General features: G+C 40.5%; 1 protein-coding gene across 1 annotated transcript in view; it reads left to right on the top strand.

The window, feature by feature from the left end:
- COL6A5 (collagen type VI alpha 5 chain) overlaps positions 1-19,426 on the top strand; it is a 124,582-nt gene extending 105,156 nt beyond the window's left edge. The window contains exon 40 of the mRNA XM_060180823.1: positions 18,037-19,426. Within this exon, the coding sequence (XP_060036806.1) occupies positions 18,037-18,056 (20 nt within the window). The 3' untranslated portion in view covers positions 18,057-19,426. The remainder of the gene's footprint in view (positions 1-18,036) is intronic.
- The last annotated feature ends 2,152 nt before the right edge of the window (positions 19,427-21,578 follow it).

Here is a 21,578-nt window from a genome sequence, read left to right as displayed (position 1 = left end):
TGGAGACATGAAAAGAGTAAGAACCAAGACCATGGGGCCCGCGTAGGCAGGGAGAGCCCTGCACACTAATACAACACGGGGTGAGTAAGGAACTTCACGCGGCCTCTGGAGTTTGAATATTTGAAGTCTGCTTCTCTCTTCACACCAGAGTTTTCTTTCTTCTTTCCCTTTCTCCTTCCCTCCCCCCCTTCCTTCCTTCCTTCTTTCCTTCCTTCCTTCCTTCTCTCCTTCCTTCTGTCTTTTTCCTTTAGCAGAGTACCGCTCAGCTCTGGTTTATGGTGATGCTAGGGATTGAAACTTAAGGCCTTTGGTGTCTAAGGCATGGAAGTTTTTTTTTGTTGTTGTTGTTTATATAAACATTATTCTATCTCACCAGCCCAACACCAGGATTATCCTGCTCTGAGACTTAGCTGAGTCCCAGACTGAAGGCAGCTTCTCAGGGGGTGAGGAAATTATAATGGACTTACAGCTAAACAGAAACTAGGAGGTGAAGAAAAGGACAGTATAGTGCTTTTGCTGTGTGCTAAAATTATATGAAAATTATCTTAAGATAACTATTCCTGTATATCTGTTAAAGCTGAAAATATACAAATTTTATGACCCAGAAGTTTTTAATAACCCAGAAGTTATTACAAAGAAAATGCCCAACAGAAAAATATAGATTTGCCGAAAGTTATATGCTATATTTATAATGATGCTGTTCTTAATAACCCAAAGTAGAAAACAAGCTCAACAGCAAATATGATACCTAGATTTTATTATATATTAGTATATATGTTGTATATATTTAGTGTATAGTAATTACTAGTCATATAATAAAATGTGATCTCATGTGGTGTGCTGCATGATATACTATATATGAGTGCAGTTTGTATGACACTTTTTGAAAGTTTAGACATAAATACAGCTGTGAATATAGAAACAGGAAAATATATGTTTGATATGGGCAAGGATATAATTGTAAATGTAGATAGTAGGTATATCAAGATTGAAATCAGCAAAATGGTGGGAAACAAAGATGAAGAAAGAAGAAACATGAAAATATAGATAAAGAGGGAGAAAAGGTAATACATGAGACAGAGAAAATCAAGTCCAAATATGATGAAATGTCTGTCTTTGGGCAAGATGCACCGAGTCCATTTTAGCTTCAAGGTGGAGTAGGCTCACACTGTCTCTCCCACTGCTTCCCACTGCCCGTGCCAGGCAAAATGCAAGAGGCAAGTGTTCAAGAGCTCTGAAAAGGCGGCAAATAGACGCATTGTGAAGGGGCATGAGTTTCCCAACTGGGCAAAACGCAAGAGGCAAGTGTTCAAGAGCTCTGAAAAGGCGGCAAATAGACGCATTGTGAAGGGGCATGAGTTTCCCAACTGCACCTTTTCTCCCCAGTGGCAATCTATTCTTCTCCCCTCCTCCTCCTTCTTTAATATATATAGAGGGGAGGAGATGAGAGAGAGAGAGAGAGAGGAGGAGGAGCAGAGATGAGAGAGAGAGGAGGAGCAGAGATGAGAGAGAGGAAGAGAAGAGATGAGAGAGAGAGGAGGAGAAGAGATGAGAGAGAGAGAAGGAGCAGAGATATGAGAGAGAGAGAGAGGGAGAGAGAGAGAGGAGGAGGAGGAGAAGAGATGAGAGAGAGAGGAAGAGAAGAGATATGAGAGAGAGAAAGGGAGAGAGAGAGAGGAGGAGGAGAAGAGATGAGAGAGAGAGGAGGAGAAGAGATGAGAGAGAGAGAAGGAGCAGAGATACGAGAGAGAGAGAGGGAGAGAGAGAGGAGGAGGAGAAGAGATGAGAGAGAGGAAGAGAAGAGATGAGAGAGAGAAGGAGCAGAGATATGAGAGAGAGAGAGGAGGAGGAGGAGAGATGAGAGAGAGAGAGGAGGAGAAGAGATGAGAGAGAGAGAAGGAGCAGAGATATGAGAGAGAGAGGAGGAGGAGAAGAGATGAGAGAGAAGGAGCAGAGATATGAGAGAGAGAGAGGAGGAGGAGAAGAGATGAGAGAGAGAAGGAGAAGAGATATGAGAGAGAGAGAGGAGGAGGAGAAGAGATGAGAGAGGAGGAGAAGAGATGAGAGAGAGAAGGAGCAGAGATATGAGAGAGAGGAGGAGGAGAAGAGATGAGAGAGAGAAGGAGCATAGATATGAGAGAGAGAGAGAGGAGGAGGAGAAGAGATGAGAGAGAGAGAAGGAGCAGAGATGAGAGAGAGAAGGAGCAGAGATGAGAGAGAGAGGGAGAGAGAGAGAGAAGGAGAAGGGGGTCAGGCGGTGACACACATGGTTAAGCACACACATTACAGTGCACAAAAACCCAGGTTCAAGCCCCTGGTCCCCACCTGCAGGGGGAAAGCTTCATAAGTGGTGAAACAGGGCTGCAGGTGTCTCTCTCTCCCTCTCTATCTCTTCCTCCCCCCTCAATCAATTTCTCTCTGTCTCTATCCAATAATAAATAGATATTTAAAAAAAAAAGAAAGAGAGAAGGAGTGATACCTGCACCAATGCTCCACTGCTCATGAAGTGAACCCTTAAGGGTGGGGACCAGGGTCTAGAACCTGGGACCCTGCATGGTAACTGTGTGCTCTACCCAGTGATCCACCATCCGCTAAACAGGGTAAGATCTCATCTATTGTCATAGCTGAGTTGTATTCCACTGACTATACACACCACAGCTTCTTAATCTACTTATTTATTGTTGGGCAATCATGTTGGTTCCATGCCATGGCTATTACACATAGTACATCTATCTTTTTGGCTCAGTGTTTTTTTTTTGGTTTTGTTTTGTTTTGTTTGTTTTATCCTTTGGATTGATACATAGACGTGGGATTGCTAAACATATGGTAGTATGATATTTTATTTTCTGAGTAAGCTCCATAATGTTTTCCACAGGGACTGAACCAATATGCAATCCCACCAGCAGAGTATAGAGGCTCCTTTTTCTCCACATCCTCACCAATACTGGTTGTTTCTGACCTTTTTCCATCAGTTCATTCTACTGGGTGTGAGGTAATAAATAGGTCATTTTAATTTTAATTTTTATTTCTCTGCTTATAAGATCTAGTGATTTTCATTTGCCAGTCGATCATCTGTATGTCTTCTTTGATGGAGTATCTATTCATTTCTTTTCACTTTCGGAGGCATTTGTTTGTTTTTGTTGTTGAATTTTGAGAGTTCTTTACATATCTTGGGTAATAGTTCCCTTTCAGATGTATATTTTGTGGCTAACAGAGCCACAGATATTGTGAAACAATATCAGGGAATCCAACATTTGTTTCATTCGAATTCTAAAAGCAAAGTGGAAACATTCATTCAGAAAATAAAGCACTTAGGAAATAATAGACAAATCGTCCCAAATAAGACAGAGACATAAATTCACAGGTGTTTGAATGCTCAGAAATCTTCACTCAGACACATTATGGTCAAGTTGCTATAAAGAAAAGATATAGTTTTTTTTCCTTTTAAGATTAGTGATTTAATAATAACATTATAAGTTTGCAATAGTTCCACACCACCTCCATTACCAGTTTTCTGTACGCTGCCCTCATAACCTCCATAGTTCTCACAAAGTCTTGTAGTTTATTCTTTTTTTTTTTGTAGGTTCATGTGTTTCAATTAATATTTATTTTGTATTTGTTTATCAAAGCACTATTCAGCTCTGGCTTTAGGTGATTCTAGGACTGAACCTAGACTGAACTGCAGAGCCTCAGGGAAGAGAACCATTTTGCATAGTCATTATGATACTTTCTCAAATTAAGATAGAAAAATCTTGAAAGAGATAGACAAAAACTACATATTATAAAAAAAAAAAAAAAAAGAACAGCTGTTCAGATATTTTCTTATCAGAAACCATGGGAGCCAGGTGACAATAGAATACTATTTTTGTGTGTGTGGAGCTGGGGCCTTGTGAGCTCACAATTTCACTGCTTCCAGAACAGCTTTTCCAGACAGAGATGGAAGGAGACACCACAGCACCGGAGTTTCCCTCAGTGCTGTGGCACTCCTGCATGAGGCAGGGACCCCAGGTTGGGCCAAGCACTTGACTAGATACACAGCCTCCTGAGTGAGCTCCCTCTTCTGTCCCTAAAGTGCTGAATGAAAAGAACTGTGTGATCACAGTATTTTATATTCAGTGAACACAGCCCTCTGGAGTGAAGGCAACATAAAGACATTCTCAGATAAAGGAAATGAAAAGAACTTGTTGTCCACAGACTCTGTTCTAACGGGGACTGTGAAGAGAGTAACAGAATTGCAGCGAGGCCTCACAGGCCAGTTTGATGGCTGGATGGCTAAGAGAACGCACAGGGCAAGTGGAGCTGACGAGAGGACACAAAAGAGAAACTGTATTGTATATTGAAAGGGAAGTTGCTTGAGAAAGAGAAAGTGGCAGGCAACTCATCCATGTATATAAGGTGGTTTCTTAAACCTGGTCTTGTTGAATTCCTCCGGAACCATATTTGGGAGACAGGGATTAATCTCCATATGCAAATGGACAAACTGAAACTCAAAGATGTTTTATATCTTGCTGAGGCTTAGCTCTGGTCTGACTAAATCCAGACTTGACTATGTTCAGACAAAGGAATGGGAGTTGACCAGAGACAAGAGAGGGTGGGTATAAAAAGAAATGTCTGGGGCCAGGTGGCACTTGGTTGAGCATGTGTGAGTTACTAGGCTCAAGAACCCAGGTTCCAGCCTCCACTCCCAACCTGTAGGAGAATGCTTCACGAGTGGTCAAGTACCTTTGTAGGTGTCTCTCTCTTTCCCTCCTCTCTCAATTTCTCTCTGCCTTATCAAACAAAGGGGAGGGGTAGATGCCAAGAGCAGTGGATTTGTAGTGCTGGCACTGAGCCACAGAGATAACCTTGATTGTAATTTAAAAACAAACAAGGAGGTGTTTCAGTCATCTCAGAACGCCATGACAAATACTAGAGATTGGAAAATTTTATTTTCTCACAGTTCTGAGTGCTGGAAAGTTCAAGGTCAGAATGGCAGCCATATGGGTTTCTATTGGGAGCTTTATTCCTTCTTTATACCCTAATATCTTATTACATTATCCTCAGCTGAGAAATAATTCTCATATATCTTCTCTTTGTATAAGGACACCAGAGCACTACTCTGTGACCTCACCTAAGCTTACTCACCTCCAGTAGAGTCACATGGAAGAATGGTTAAGGTTCAATATATGAACTGGGGTGGGGGGGGGGTGTTACAGTTCGTTTCTTAGAAGAAAATACAACTAAATATGCAACCACAGGAAATAGCCCTATAAATCAACATCTCCCAGCCTAGTCTAAGAATTGTAGTAACTTGAATATTTGGAGGGCAAAGCCAAAGCTGAATGTACATTTTATATTAGTTAAGTCATATTTCTTATGTGTGAGAGACATAAGCATGAATATTTTTGACGCTCTACAAATGATGGGTAGGAATTTGGGAAACCATGGTGAAAGTCCTTAGTGAATCTTTTTTGTCACAAATCCCAAGGTAGACTGCTGCTAAAAGTGAGAAGGTTAGTAAAATCTAAAAAAGATAGTTAAGTGAGTATTACCTATACTTCGCTTGTTTATGCAGACTTTTATAAAATAATTTATTCCCTCCCAAAGTGCTCTCCACTTTTCTGCTTAATTGTATGTCACCATCTCAAAGTAGGTCATGTGTTGAATCATTTTCCTTATGTCATCAGTTTGGTTTGGTGACATTTGTGCAAACAAATCCACAAAATCCCTCCAAGCTTCTTGAAGAGATTTGAAGTTATTCATAAAATATCAGATTAACTTTATTCTTGGACTCATGGAAGGTTAAAATTTGAAAACTGGAATGACTTCAGAGGTCACAGATCTGTTCTGGATCTTTTTGCAGATAAAGAAATAAGGTCGGGGAGTCAGGCTGTAGCGCAGCGGGTTAAGCGCAGGTGGCGTAAAGCACAAGGACCGGCATAAGGATCCCGGTTGGAACCCCGGCTCCCCACCTGCAGGGGAGTCGCTTCACAGGCGGTGAAGCAGGTCTGCAGGTGTCTATCTTTCTCTCCTCCTCTCTGTCTTCCCCTCCTCTCTCCATTTCTCTCTGTCCTATCCAACAACAACAACAATAAAAACAACAAGGGCAACAAAAAGGGAATAAATAAATAAAATATAAAAAAAATTTAAAAAAAGAAATAAGGTCACAGCCTTCTGAAGTGTATTACCAATATTGTTTTTATCACAATGCTTCATTCCCTACAGTTATGTTTATATAACACAAGTTCTAATTAACGTTAGTCCCTGAAAAGGAGATAGTAAAATCTCTCTGGGCTGGTATATAAGGTTGGAGATAATACTGAGGGATCTCAAAATATATTTGTAGCCAGGCACATAATCAACTGGCATTATCCCTGTATGAACTATTGAATTCTGGCAGTATATTTGATAGTTAAAGATTTTTAAAAAATCATTCTATAAAATGATTGGCTTTTAAAAAATTCTGTATTGGGGAATTAATGTTTTAAATTTAACAGTAAATACAATATTTTGTACATGCATTAACATTTCTCAGTTTTCCATATAAAAATACAACTCCCACTAGATCCTCTCTCATCCTTCTTGGACCTGTATTCTGCCCCACCCCCACCCCAGAGTCTTTTACTTTGGTGCAATACGCCAATTCCAGTTCAGGTTCTACTTGTGTTTTCTCTTCTGACCTGGTTTTTCAACTTCTACCTGAGAGTGGGATCATCCCATATTAATCCTTCTGTTTCTGAATCATTTCACTTAATGTGATAAAGAAATAAAGATCGGCTGAAAATGGTGAAGTCACCATTTTTTATAGCTGAGTAGTATGCCATTGTGTATATAGACCACAACTTGCTCAGCCACTCATCTGTTATTGGACACATGGGTTGCTTCCAGGTTTTGACTATTACAAATTGTGCTGCAAAGAACATATGTGTACACAGATCTTTTTGGATGGGTGTGTTGGATTCCTTAGGATATGTCCCCAGGAGAAGAATTGCAGAATCATAGGGTAGGTCCATTTCTAGCATTCTGAGAGTTCTCCAGACTGTTCTGCACAGAGGTTGGACCAACTGACATTCCCACCAGCAGTGCATGAGGGTTTCTTTGACCCTACAACCTCTCCAGCATTTGCTGCTGATACCTTTCCTGCTGTATGACATTCTCACAGGAGTGAAGTGGTATCTCATTGTTGTCTTTATTTGCATTTCTCTGACAATCAAAAACTTGGAGCATTTTTTCACGTGTTTCTCAACATTTTGGGTCTCTTTTGTGGTGAACATTCTGTCCATGTCCTACCCCCATTTTTGGATGGGGTTATTTGTTTTCTTGTTGTTGAGTTTGGCAAGCTCTTTATTTTGGTTATTAGCCTCTTGTCTGATGTATGCCATGTAAAGATCTTCTCCCATTATGTGGGGGTCTTTTGGTTTGGGTAGTGGTTTCTTTTGCTGTGTAGAAGTTTTTTAATTTGATGTAGTCCCATAGGTTTATACTTGCCTTAGTCTTCTTTGTAATTGGATTCGTTTAATTAAAGATGTCTTTAAAATTTATGCAGAAAAAAGTTCTGCCAGTATGTTTCTCTAAGTATCTGATAGTTTCTGGTCTAATGTTCAAGTGCTTGATCCACTTGTAATTGACTTTTGTATTTGGTGAAATGTAGTCATTCAGTTCCATTCTTCTGCATTTCTTAACCCATTTTTTCCAACACTCTGCTTCCCCTATTTAATAGTCTGGGCACCTTTGTCAAAGATTAGATGTCCATAGGTGTAGGGGCTTACTTCTGGGCTCTCAATTCTATTCCATTGGTCAGTATGTCTATTCATGTTCCAGTACTAAGCAGTTTTGATAACAATGGCTCTATAATACAATTTGAGATCTGGGAGTGTGATGCCTCCAGTTCTGTTCTTTCTTCTCAAGATTGTTTTGGCAATTCTAGGTCTTTTCTGGTTCCAGATAAACATTTGTAGCATTTGTTCTATTCTCCTAAAAACTGTGTTTGGAATCTTGATGAGGATAGCATTAAATTTGTAAATGGCTCTGGGTAGTATATTCATTTTGATGATGTTAATTCTTCCAAACCATGACCATGGAATATCTTTCCACTTCTTTGTGTCTTTTTCAATTTCCTTGAGTACTGACTCATAATTTTCAGCATACAAGTCTTTCACTTTTTGGTTATGTTTATTCCTAGATATTTGATTGTTTTGTTGCTATAGTAAAAGGAATTGATTTCTGGATTTCATCTTCTTCTAACTTAGTGTTTGCATAGAGGAATATCACTGACTTTTGAATGTTAATTTTGTAGCCTGACACCTTACTGTATTTCCTGATTATTTACAAAAGCTTCTTTATGGATTCCTTAGGTTTTTCTATGTAAACTATCATGTCATCTGCAAATAGGGCGAGTTTGACTTTTTCTCTTCCAATCTGTATGCCCTTTAGTTCCTTGATCCTGCCTGATTGCTATGGCCAGAACTGCCAACACTATGTTGAATAGTAATGGTGATAGTGGGCAGCCCTGTCTAGTACCTGGTCTGAGTGGAAATGCTTCCATTTTTTCACCATTGAGTGTGATATTGGCTGTAGGTTTACTATATATGGACTCCAGTATCTTCAGGAATTTTCCATCTATTCCCAATTTTTGTAGTGTTTTGATCATAAAGGGATGTTGTATTTTGTCAAAAGCTTTCTCTGCATCTATTGATATGACCATGTGGTTTTTGGTCTTGTTTTGTTGATATGGTGGATCACTTTGATTGATTTATGTATATTAAACCAACCTTGCATGCCCGGGATAAACTCCACTTGGCCATGATGAACAATATTTTTAACATACTGCTATATCCGGTTGGCTAGAATTTTGTTCAATATTTTAGCATCTATGTTCATCAGAGATGTTGGTCTGTAGTTATCTTTTTTGGTTGTGTCCATGTCTGCTTTTGGTATCAAAGTGATGTTGGCTTCATAGAAGCTGGAAGGGAGTTTTTCAGTGTCTTCAATCTTCTGGAAGACTTTTAAAAGTAGAGGTATTAATTCTTCTTTGAAGGTTTTATAGATTTCATATGTAAAAACATCTGGTCCAAGACTTTTAATTTTGGGAAGGTTTTTGATAACTGTTTCAATTTCCTTAGCTGTGATGGGCCTGTTCATGTTATCTAGTTCCTCTTTACTTAATTTTGAAAGTTTGTAGGTATCTAGGAAATTATCTATTCCAGGTTCTCTAACTTGGTGGCATATAGTTGTTCATAGAAGCCTCACATGATATGTTGAATTTCTACAGTGTCTGTTGTGATATCTCCTATTTTATTTACAATCCAACTAGTTTGGGTCTTCTCCCTTTTTTGTTTTGTGAGTCTGGCTAAAGATATGTTGATTTTTTTCTTTATTTATTTATTGGATAGAGATTGCCAGAAACTGAGAGGGAAGGGGGTGATAGAGAGGGAGAGAGACAGAAAGACACCTTTAGTAGCACTGCTTTACCACATGCAAAGCTTTCTCTTTGCAGGTGGGTACTGGGGGCTCAAACTGAGTCTGTGTGCACTGTAACATATGTGCTCAACCTGGTGCACCACCACCCAGCCCCAAGGTTTGTTGATTTTGTTCACTCTTAAAAAGAACCAACATTTACTTTTGTTGATCTTTTGTATGGTTTTCTTATTTTCAATGTTTATTTCTGCCCTAACTTTAGTGATTTCTGTCCTTCTGGTTCCTTTGTTGTTGTTGTTGTTGTTGTTGTTGCTGTTGTTGTTGTTGTTGTTGTTGTTGTTGTTGTTGTTCTTCTTCTTCTTCTTCTTCTTCTTCTTCTTCTTCTTCTTCTTCTTCTTCTTCTTCCCCTTCCCCTTCCCCTTCCCCTTCCCCTTCCCCTTCCCCTTCTCCTTCTCCTTCTCCTTCTTCTTCTTCTTCTTCTTCTTCTTCTTCGTCTTTAAGATGTGCAACCAGGCTGTTTATTTGTGTTTTTCTCATTTCCTAATGTGTGCTTGTATGGCTATGAACTTCCCTCTCAGTACTGCCTTAGCTGCCTTAGCTGTGTCCCAAATATTTTGATAGCTTGTGTCTTCATTTCATTGCTCTCTCGAAACATTTTGAATTCTTCCTTTATTTCCTCTTTGAATGAGTAGTTGTTACGTAGTGTATTCTTGAGCTTTGACGTTTTGGGACTATTACTAATCTTTTGCTGATTGTTAAGTGTTAGTTTAATTCCACTGTGGTCTGAGAAGATGCTTGGGATGATTTCAATGCTCTTGAATTTGCTGATGCTGTCTTTGTGGCCTAACATATGGCCTAACATATGGTCTATCCTAGAGAATGACCCATGTGGACTTGAGTAGAATGTGTATTCCAGTTTCTTGAGATGGGATGAATGACTCTGAAAATGTCCAATAGTTCTAGTTTATCTATCTCTCATTTAACTCCCTCATTTCTTTATTGATTTTCTACCTGGATGATCTGTCAAGTTGAGAGAGTGGGGTGTTGAAGTCCCCTACTATGACTGTGTTGCTGTTATTAACAGCTGTAGCTCTTTCAGTAGATGTTTGATGTATTTAAATGGCTTCTCATTGGGTGCATAGATGTTGATAATTGCTAAGTCCTCTTGATTGACTGATCCTCTGAGCATTAAGTAGTGTCCATCCCTATCTTTTTAAATTTTATTTATTTTTAAGTCTATCATGTCAGATATAAGAATAACTGTTCCTGCCCTTTTTTGTGGTCCATTGGCTTTTATGATCGTTGTACATCCTTTCACTTTGAGTCTGTGTTTGTCTTGTTGAGTTAGGTGTGTTTTCTGTAGACAGCATATTGTTGGGTTGTGTTTTCTGATCCATCTTCCTACTCTGTGCCTTTTATTAGGTGAATTCAGGCCATTGACATTTATTGATATCAAAGATTGAAGATATTTTAATGCCATTCTTGTATATTTTTAGAGTGTTCTGATATATGGCCTATTTATGTTAGTCTGACTGTTTATAGGAGAACTTTCAGAACTTCTTTCAAGACAGGCTTGGTAATAGTTGATTCCTTCAACTGTTGCTTGTCTGAGAAGGTTTTTATGCTTCCATCTAGTCTGAATGATAGTCTAGCAGATACATTAGTCTTGGTTGAAAGCCTTTCTCATTGAGTACTCCATAGATATCTTGCCAATCCCTTCTGGCCTGCAGTGTTTGTGTGGAGAAGTCTGCTGCTAATCTTACAGGTTTTCCTCTTTAGGTGACTCTTTATTTTTCTCTTGTAGCCTTCAGGATCCTTTCTTTATCCTTATTCCTTTCCATTCTAAATATGATGTGTCTTGATGTCTTTAAGTCTAGGTTAATTCTGTTTGGGACCCTCTGGGTTTCTTGAACCTTTATGTCTTTGATGTTGTCTAGACTAGAGAAGTTCTCAGCTATTATGTCCTCAAGAATTCTTTCTTCCCTTCCCTCTCTTTCTTCCTCTGGTAAGCCAATAATGCATATATTGTTTCTTTTGAAATCACCCCATAGGTCTCTGTTGTTGTTTTCAGTATCTCTTAATCTCTTTTTGAGATTTCTTACTTCTTTTTTAGTTGTCTCTAATGTGTCCTCAATCTTGCTAATTCTGTCTTCAACCTCATTAATTTTATTCTCTCTCCCCTGTACTGTTTTCTAGAGTTCATCTACTTTGTTACCCTTTTCTGATACTGTTTTAGCTTGTTCAGCTAGTTGTGTTCTTATCTCAGCTATTTCAGCTCTAATAACCTTGAGATAATTAGTGTTTTCTTCCATAGTCTCATTTGTTGTTTCTGCATTTCTGATGACAATTCTTTCAAACTCTTTACTCACTCCTGTGATTATTTCATTAACTAGTGTTTGGATGTTGACTTCATTATTTTGTGCTTCAACCTTTGGGGAGATTTTAGCTGGACTCTTGTCCTGGTTCATTTCTCCAATATTTCTTCTTGTTGGTTTAACCATTTTATTATGAGGTCCTCTCTCAGTACTTTTCAAATTACTGATCACTACTGCCTGGATTGACTTGTGTCTAAGTAAGGTAATTAAAGGGTTCACAGTTGTGGAAATTTACAGTTGTTTCAATATTATTTCAATCCCTGAGTTGGACAATAGTGGCTTAAAAGTCTCTTTTGTGCTTTTTCTTCCCTGTAGGCTATGGGTGCCTGAGGGCTTCTAAATTATAAGTAGGCTTCTGAGATTAATCCGTCACTGCTGACCAAGAGATAAAGCAGGGTGGGGCAGAGATAACCCAGTGATTATACAAAGAGACTCTCATAGCCCCACTGCTAGGCCACTGAGGTATAGATCTTCTCCTGAGTTTCCTGGTTAATTCACTGTCCCCGGGTGTCGGCACAGGGCCTTCCCCCTGCTGCTCCAGTTTCTGAAGGTAGTGGCAATGGAGACTCACAGTTGTATTTGGTGAGTCTTAGGGGAGTCCTCTCCTCCCTCCAGCAGTCTTTTTGTTAGTGAAACAGACTGGAGGTGGTATCTCAACTGGTAAACTGCCGGACTATTACCAGCCACTTAATCGACCCCTAGGCTTTTGTCCATGAGTCACACGTGTTTGTACTCACTGGTGATTTGGTGGGTTCCTGAAGTCATTCTAGTTCTGTCTTGTTGCGCCCCCATGTGGTCTCCTTTGGTATTCCTAGTTGACCTGGGAGAGGAGAGGAGAGAAACACAGCTGCTGCTGCTCCATAGCCCTGCCTCTGGGTGTCCTAAAATGATCAGCTTTTATATCACTTTGATCACCCATTGTTTCCCAAAGATAGTGAAATTTTTTTATGCTTGCCATTTTTCTCTGATATTTTCATTTTATCCTCTGTGGATTTCCATTCATTATGATGTATTGTTACCATATATGTGTACGTGGAATTTTTATTTATTTATTATTAATAGCATGTTACAAGATTGTAAGATTACAATGTATAGTAACACCTCACACCCACCACCAAAGGTCTGTATCCCACTCTCCCACCTCCCAAAGATAACCTCCAGAGTTCTCATAAGTCTCACATTTGCTTACTTTGGTTCTGTTTGATTTTTTTTTGTTTTGCTTGTTTTTTGGCAGGTGCCTGTAAATCAGCCCTCTATATTTCACACACACACACACACACACACACACACACACACACACACACACACACACACACACATCACCATGCAGAGGACCCAAGTTCAAGGCTCTAAACCACCTTCAGGGGAGAAGCTTCACAGATTGTGGAGCACAACTTTAGGAGTCTCTCTCTCTCTCTCTCTCTCTCTCTCTCTTTTCTCCATCTTAATTTCTCCTTCCACTCTCAATTTCTTTCTGTCCTATCAAGAAAAAAAAAGGAATAAAATGGCCTCCTAGAGCAGTGGCTTTGTAATGTAGTCACTAAGTCCCAGTGATAACCCTGGTGGTAATAAACATAATCATAAAAAAATTACAGGATTTAGATTTCACCCCAGATCTAGAAACTAGATCAGAGAAACTCTGTGGTAGGATTGTCAGGAGATTCTAGCATTGACTGGAGATTGAGAACCACTGACCTAGTGAACACTGAACCTAAATTAGTTTTTTTTTTAAGAAGACATTTTTACTAGATATTAGTAGGTATCGTTTGTGGGGGAGGGGGCAGAGGGATCATTTTTCTGATGTGTCTGTTTTGTCTTGTGCATAACTCAGGTTCTAGTCTGGCTCCCACTACATTATAGAAGGCTTTGGTACTGTGATGTCCCTGTCTCTCTCTCCATCTCTCTTTCTCTTTCTCTCTCTTTCCCTGAAAAAGTCAACCCACAACAATCAAACACTAGTGAAGAAAAGAATCCCTTTATTTTTCCTGCATATCATTCATGGGTAGGTATTTTCTTGCAGTGCTTTTCATGCCTTTAGTAGCAGTAGCCCAGTATCCGTTACTGATTCTGAACAAGAGGGTATAATCAAACCAGTTTGGCCAACGAACTTTGTATCAGCATGTTAGTGGAGTAGAGTTTTATAAAAATCACACTGGGACTGGGAGACAGTAGCTTCCTCTCTATAGAACAATTAATTTTACAAAGAGTGAACTGAGGGGCCAGGTATGGACTTGATTCTTATTTCTGCTACTACTGATCTTGGGTACTGTACTTTGTCTCTCTGAGTTTCTATTTCCTCATATATAAAATAGAGATAATAATAGAATCTACAGCATAGGGTAATGTTAATAACAATAAATGTAGACAGAGTCGCTCAAATAACATATAGCATAGAATGAAAGTGAATAACTCTCAGCTGTTATTCAAAACTGTGATGATTTTGAAGTGATGATATTGATACTCGCAGGTTGTCAGAGAGAGTGAACCAGAGCATCACTGGCACATGCTGTGTCAGAGCTTGAACTCAAGGCCTCAAGTGTGGCTTCCTTGGACACTCAACTTTCTTTTTCTCCTTCCTTCCTTCCTGTCCAAGGAAACTCAACTTTCTTCTTTTCCTTCCTTCCTTCCTTCCTTCCTTCCTTCCTTCCTTCCTTCCTTCTTTCTTTCTTTCTTTGCAGTTTGTTGCTTTTAAAAATAATTATTTATAAAATAAAAATATTGACAAGACCATAGGCTAAGAGGGATACAGTTCCACACAATTCCCACCACCAGAGCTCCGTATCCCACCCCTGATAGCTTTCCTATTATTTAACCCTCTGGAAATATGACCCAGGGTCATTATGGGATGCAGAAGGTGGGAGGTCTGGCTTCCATAATTGCTTCCCCACTGAACATGGGCGTTGGCAGGTTGATCCACACTCCCAGCCTCTCTCTTTCCCTAGTGGGGCAGGGCTCTGGGGAGGTGGGGCTCCAGGATATGTTGGTGAGGTCTTCTGCCCTGGGAAGTCAGGTTGGTGTCATGGTAACATTTGCAACTTGGTATCTGAAAAAGCATTAAGCTATAAAGCAAAACAAATTGTTTAATAATCAGGAATCTAGGGAGTCTGGTGGTAGCGCAGTGGGCTAAGTGCATGTAAGCGCAAGGAAGGGTGTAAGGATCCCAGTTCAAGCCCCCAGCTCCCCACCTGCAGGGCAGTCGCTTCACAGGCGGTGAAGCAGGTCTGCAGGTGTCTATCTTTCTCTCCCCCTCTCTGTCTTCCCCTCCTCTCTCCATTTCTCTCTGTCCTATCCAACAACAACGACATTGATAACAACAATAATAACTACAACAATAAGGACAACAAAAGGGAAAATAAATAAATATAAAAAAATAATCAGGAACCTAAAGGCAACAATATAGCAGATGAGGTTTGGAGTTTCAAATTGAGAAGTGGGCCACTCAACTTTCTTAACTGTAAAATGAGAAAATGCGGTAAAGTCCTTGTTCTTTACTCTTGAGGTGTGGGGTAGAGGAAAAGATTCTGGAGACACAATAGACTTTAAAGCATGTGTTGCTGAAGACTAGTCTTAGAGGATTCAATCTGAGGAATCAAGAAAGGAGGACTCTTTTCTTCACTCCCCTGTGTACACGCACACGCACACGCACACGCGCACACACACACACACTGAGATTTGTCTAAGCCATCCTGAATTTAACTATGGTTCTTTGTCCAGATGTAGGTTCCTCTAAGAATGCATGGAGTATGTTGTTAAGCAAGGAGTTGTTTTAAATGTCAGATCTGTTTCATTTCTAAGATCTTAATTTATACAACATGTATTTTTTTTTTACCGGCTGTGATCTTTATTTTAATTTATTTTATTTTTTATTTGTAATTAATACCAGGTTTTCAGATTGTAAAATTACAGTGTATCATTCCAAGCCACACCCACCACCACAATTCCGTGTCCTCATCCTCCCATCTCCGATCCCAGTACTAGCCAGGCCTGGCACTACTTAGCTTCCAAGATCAGATGACCCTCTTATCTCCCAGAGATAACAACCCTAGTTCTCACAAGTCTTAGAAACAGTTTGCTTGCCTTTTTTTTAAGTTCCAACGTGTACTTTTTAGCCACTTAAACTCCTCACGGTAAAAAATGAAGACAGGCACTTCAAAGATGCAGAGCAGGCGCTCTTTTGTTCCTTAAAGATGCAGAGCAGGCGCTCTTTTGTTCCTTTCTCTTTGCAGTGGAGGGTGGATATTGGAGCATGTGAGCAAAAAGTAACTGAAAACAAGGAGGTGGGAGCATTTCTTTGATCCTGTCTTGAGTTGGTTTCCAGAACCTCAAAGTGAGCCTGAACGACCGTTACATGTACATGACTTTACTGATACGGATTCACTCCCAGGAGAACCCAGAAGGCAGTGGAGACAAGTGAGGGAAGAGCAGCAGCGGATACATGTATTTCTTAGGCAGAAGTCCTCACAGGGCAGCTTCAGGGGGCTCCTTTAGGGCTCTTGGACTTAGGAGTCCCCCAGACCTGAGTGAAGGAGATGGGCTTTCCCCTTTCCTCCTGGATCACTGATCAGTCAAAGACTGTCAGGTCTGTGATCTTCCAGACACTTGGACTTTCAGTAGTTCTGTCACCCAGCCTCTCTGTAATGGGAGACAGAAAGGAGGAGTGACTCTGATTAAACGGATTGATTGCAAAGTGAACAGGAAAAGAGAGAAGCTGGACAGATTGCTTAGACAGAAAAGTTGGAGTTTATGAAGAGAGTAGAACTTGGAGTTTATAAAGAGAGTAGAACTTCCCCGTGGATGGGGAAGTGGGCAGACTTAAGGGAGGAAATTGGTACCTGTGAGATGGCTCACCTGCCTGCAGGTAACTCAGGCTGGAACCCTGCCCCTCAAGGCTGGGAAAAACTTTGGTGATGTAGTTTTTCTCTCCCTCTCCCTCCTCCTCTCCCTTTCTGTGTGTCTCTTTCTATCTGGAAAACATGTCAACCCAGAGCAAGAAGAAAGAAATCACTGCAGCACTTCCCTCCAAGCAAGGGGCTCTGATGAGGTTTGCCTTCCAATTCTTCTTCCATGGCCTCCAAAGTCCTACTGGATGTTATATCCAAGTCTGCACTCTTGGGTCAGCTGATTCTGGGCCAGTTGAGATTGCCTGGGCCTCCAGATGGAGTGATCATGGTTTGGCATGGCCAAAAGCAGAGAGTGGCTTGACCACTTACCCACTACTGAGCCAGGGTGTCCTCTCTGGTGTTCTTGGTCCTGTTCTATTCACGTAGGGATGTGTGTGTGTGTGTGTGTGTGTGTGTGTGTGTGTGTGTGTGTGTGTGTGTGTGTGTGTGTGTGTAGGGGGTGGTGATGGCCTGATATCACAGACCTGGCAAAACAGAATCCAAAAAAACTGTGCAACTTCATAAACTGTCCTACGTTCCTGGGTCTGTAATCTCAGTAACTTTCCCATCTACCTTTGCAGCTCAGCTAATATCCCCAGTCCCCAATATCTAGACTCCTAACACTTTCATTCGTAACAGAGGCTAGACTACAATCCTGTGAAGAACAGTTGTTGCTGGTGCTAGAAGCAGAAGTTCACACAGGCTCAGGGGAGAGAAGAGGATAGAATTTTTGTCTAAAACTGACTATTTTAAAAAAAGGTTCTGGAGGGATGGATGATGGCACACCTGGTTGATTGCACACATTACCATGTGCAAGGACCCAGGTTCAAGCCCCTGCTCCCCGCAAGCATGGGAGAAGCTTCTTGAGTGGTGAAGCAGGTTCAGCAGGTGCCTTTCTCTCTCCCTCTGTAGCTCCGCTTCCTCTCTCAATTTCTCTCTACCCTAACAAACAAAATAGAAAGAAAGAGTGGAAAAAATAGTGGTGGAGGCAGTGGATTTGTACTGCTGGCGCCAAGCCCCCAGCAATAACCCAAGCAGCAACTAAAAAAAAAGGGGGGTGCTGAGAGGCTGTACAGAGTCCTGCCACTTCTTACTGCACCTTCCTTCTAGCTCTGGTCTGGGGATAACAGCTACAAAATGTGCTAAACATGGAATTTCAGCTCATGAATGCACCACCTCTCCCAAGAAGAAGCGCAACTATAATTCTATTTACACCCTGTTCATTTATGTCTATTATCACAGTATCATGAAACTTAACTACTGAAAGTGGTCAATAAAATGGCCTGTCTCTCGTGCGGAATATAATGGAGTAGGTTCCAAGGGGAACGTCTTAAATGAGCTCAATGGCATTACAAATAATCAGTGCATATTTTAATGTCCTGCAGATGGTGAGGATACAAAATGATCATAGCAGAAGAAAGAAGATAGCTCCATTGGCACTTGTAACTCCGTGTGGTTCTAACCAGATAGTAGAAACCATTTATTAGATAGATTGGTAAGTGAAAGAATTTTTGTCATAAAGTCTGTTGTCTAACGACGTGCCAATTGTGTTTTCTGTCTCAAGTCTGGAGGAAGAATTTTCCTACATGAAAACATTAGCGAGTAGCTCTGAAAAAGTAGAAATGACTTTGGTTCTTCTTAGAGCTGGGGTACCAATCTCATATATAGAAGTTGAAAAACAAGGTCAGAAGAGAAAACACTCAGCAGAACTTGGACTGGAGTTGGTGTATTGCACCAAAGTAAAAGACTCTGGGGGTGGGGAGAGGGTTCTGGTCCTGGAACATGATGGTGGAGGAGGACCCAGAGGAGGTTGTATTGTTACGTGGAGAACTGGGAAATGTTATGCATGTACAAACTATTGTATTTTACTATTGACTGTAAGCCATTAACCCCCCAATAAAGAGATTTAAAAAAGAATTAGGGTACCTGATCTTGAAGGGTTAACTGAATCTTCATTGACAGTTGTTCACCATTCAAGAATCAGTTCTAATGATGCATTTGTCTGAAGAGGAATATTGGCATTGTTTTTATCACATGAATAAAAAGCAGCTGGAATAGAATTATAATTCCTAGGAAGGTCTTCTCTCTGAATGATAACCCCACGTCCATATCTTCAGCTTTAGCAAGGCTCAGATGTTGATTTCAGCTTTGAATGACCACCTTATGGTTGTCAATGCATACACTTTTCTGGGACACTCACCAAGGAATATATTTCTCCAGAAGGAAGAGGGGGCAAGAACTGCTGTGTTTGTGTAGTGGTCATTTATTTTAATTTTAGTAGACTTTGCTATGTACGTTCTTGATGGTTTTTGTTTTGTTTTGTTTGTAAAATAGTTGTGGAAAACCATGATGTACTTGGGAATTACAATGTCATAAGAGACAACTTCTAAAATAAAAAACAAGTCTAGCCCAAAAGCTTCCTCTGTCCATTTCTGTTTAAATGTATTCTAATTTATAACCATTAGAACACGAATCAAGGATGGAAACATTTACACAAAATTGTAAAATAAGTTGGTAATGAATTATTTAAATTATTCAATTTGGTTAAGAAAGCAAGTACTTAGCAAGTCATTAAATATATAATGTATTGTTCAATGATTGTGTTATAGTATAGGTAATTTTGTACTTTTTTCACACCATTCATTACTCTTGTTATTTGAGTAATCTGTAAAACAACTCAGTCAATTGACTACAGATTGGTTAAAGCTATACAGTAACCATTTATTGCCCTCTAGGAAGTTCTAAAGCAAACTATACTAATTTAATAAAATGTTGTTCCCCCTCCCAAGAACACTGGTGTGTGTGTGTCTGTGTTTACTTCTGTATATTTAAATGTATGCGTGAAGAAGATATCATGTCCTCATATCCTTAAATCTGAAAATAACATAGTTTATGAAGCCAGAAGAACTCACAGTCTGCAGAAGAAAACATAAGTCATTCCACCTTCACACAGCGTTAAGGAAATACGAAGTTAGGTTGATGATGCACTGACCCTTCAATGCAGACATCACACTGTGGTCTGCTGATGGCAGAAAGTCTCCCACAAATGCAAACACTCTGATCGCCGCAGTGTGTGTTCTGTGAGTGCATGTGCTCATAGTGGCACTCTGGCTTCTGGCTTCTTCTCTCGATAAGGATGGACAAATCTTAAACAATACTGAGTTCTAAAGAGTTGTAGGAGACATCATGACCTTAGTGACACACCATTTTTAGACCTGGGAAACAAGAACAAATGAGGGTGATAAGCAGCGGATGCAGGACAGTGGTTCTTCTTCTTTCAGTGGGGCCTAACGGTAAAGTAGAGGCCTAACGGTAATTGTAAAATCCTGTTTCTTAATTTCATGATGGAAAACTTGATATTCTTTATATTATATTTATGTATCTGGATGCCTTACATATTTACCAACTTAAAAATAGTAAAGTTGTGAACATGAATGAAAGACTTTTATCACTGGGGAATGAAACCAAGGACTCACACATCCGTGATTCTACCTACCACTGAGAGGTCTCCCCAGACAGATTTTTTTCATTGTTTACTTTTTACTTTTTCGTTTAATTTTTTGAAGCAGACTAGTTTGCTAATATTTTGCTCTTTCCCCCCTGCCTTCTATCCATCTGTCCTTCCTCCTCCCTCCCTCCCTTTCTTCCTTTCCCAGCAATCATGGTATGGGGGATTGAACCTGGGGACTTGGAACCTCAGGCATTAGAGTCTCTTTGCATAACCGTTATGAGAGAAAGCAAGACAGAGAGGTAAGAGGTAGGAACACCATAGCTCACTCTTCCACTGCCATCCATGACACTTCCATGTAGCACTGGGGCTTAACCAAGTGTCTGATATGGTGCACACTTTACTGAGTGAACTATCTCCTGACCCCAAAAATTGTTTCAATTAATTCTTGCAACTGGAGAGCTGGCTCACTGGTAGAGTACAGAAACTGCATGTGCAAATCCAAGTTCAGTCACTCACACCACATATACCAGAGTGATTCTCTGATTCTCTTTATATGTCTTTCTACTTACTTAAGCATTTTTGGATATTTTTATTTATTGATTATTGGATAGAGACTGAGAGAAATTGAAAGTGGATGGAAAGATAGAGAGGGAGAGAGGGGCCAGGCAGTGGCACACCTGGTTAAATGCACACACTAGTGTGCAAGGACCCATGCTCAAGCCCTGTTGGAGAGTGGGCCCACTGCCCAGGAAGTCCAGGCCATTGCTTCCATGAGGTCCAAGTGGATCGAGACAATTGCAGGTTCCCCTGACCTCATGAACTAATGATGGATAGCTTCTCCGGATGGGGGCTACCTTTCTGCACATGCCCTTCCTCTCCCCTTAAAACAAAGGCCATGAATTACTGTACATTGTGTATGGCCAAACTTGAAAAACTATCACAAACTCCTGTAACTCAACTTCCCCCCTTCCTCTGCCTCCTTTGAAGTGCCTGTAATTTACCCCCGGGGAAAATTGCATTGTGAGCTTGTGATCAAACCTTGTATGGTAACTTTTCACTTGTGATCAAATAGTTTGTAGGTCAAAATGTGACTATGCATTGTCTTGCTTTGTGTTTGTGTTAATGATGACCCTAACCCTCTCCCTGTGCAAAGGGTATATCTCCCTGCTTTCTCCTTCAAAAATGAGTTGCCCAGCTCTCCCAGAGCTGACTGCTTGTCTCTCTGAGCACTTGCCCTCGCCACACAGAGCTACCCCACAACTCCCAGGGGGCCGCTCTGACCTTTGCCGCCAGTTGCCAGGGGGTGGGGGACCTGAAGTGGCAACCCACAAGGCCCCTGGTCCTCACCTGGAGGGGGAAAGCTTCACAAGTGGTGAAGCAGGTCTGCAGGTGTCTTTCTGTCTCTCTCTCCTTCTTTCTTTTTTTAGAGAATAGAGACAGAGAGAAATTAAGAAAGGAGGTAGAGATAAGGAGAGA

Source organism: Erinaceus europaeus, chromosome 21 (assembly GCF_950295315.1).
Source record: "Erinaceus europaeus chromosome 21, mEriEur2.1, whole genome shotgun sequence".
In the NCBI taxonomy this organism is placed as follows: domain Eukaryota; kingdom Metazoa; phylum Chordata; class Mammalia; order Eulipotyphla; family Erinaceidae; genus Erinaceus; species Erinaceus europaeus.
This window is presented reverse-complemented; position numbering and strand designations above follow the sequence as displayed.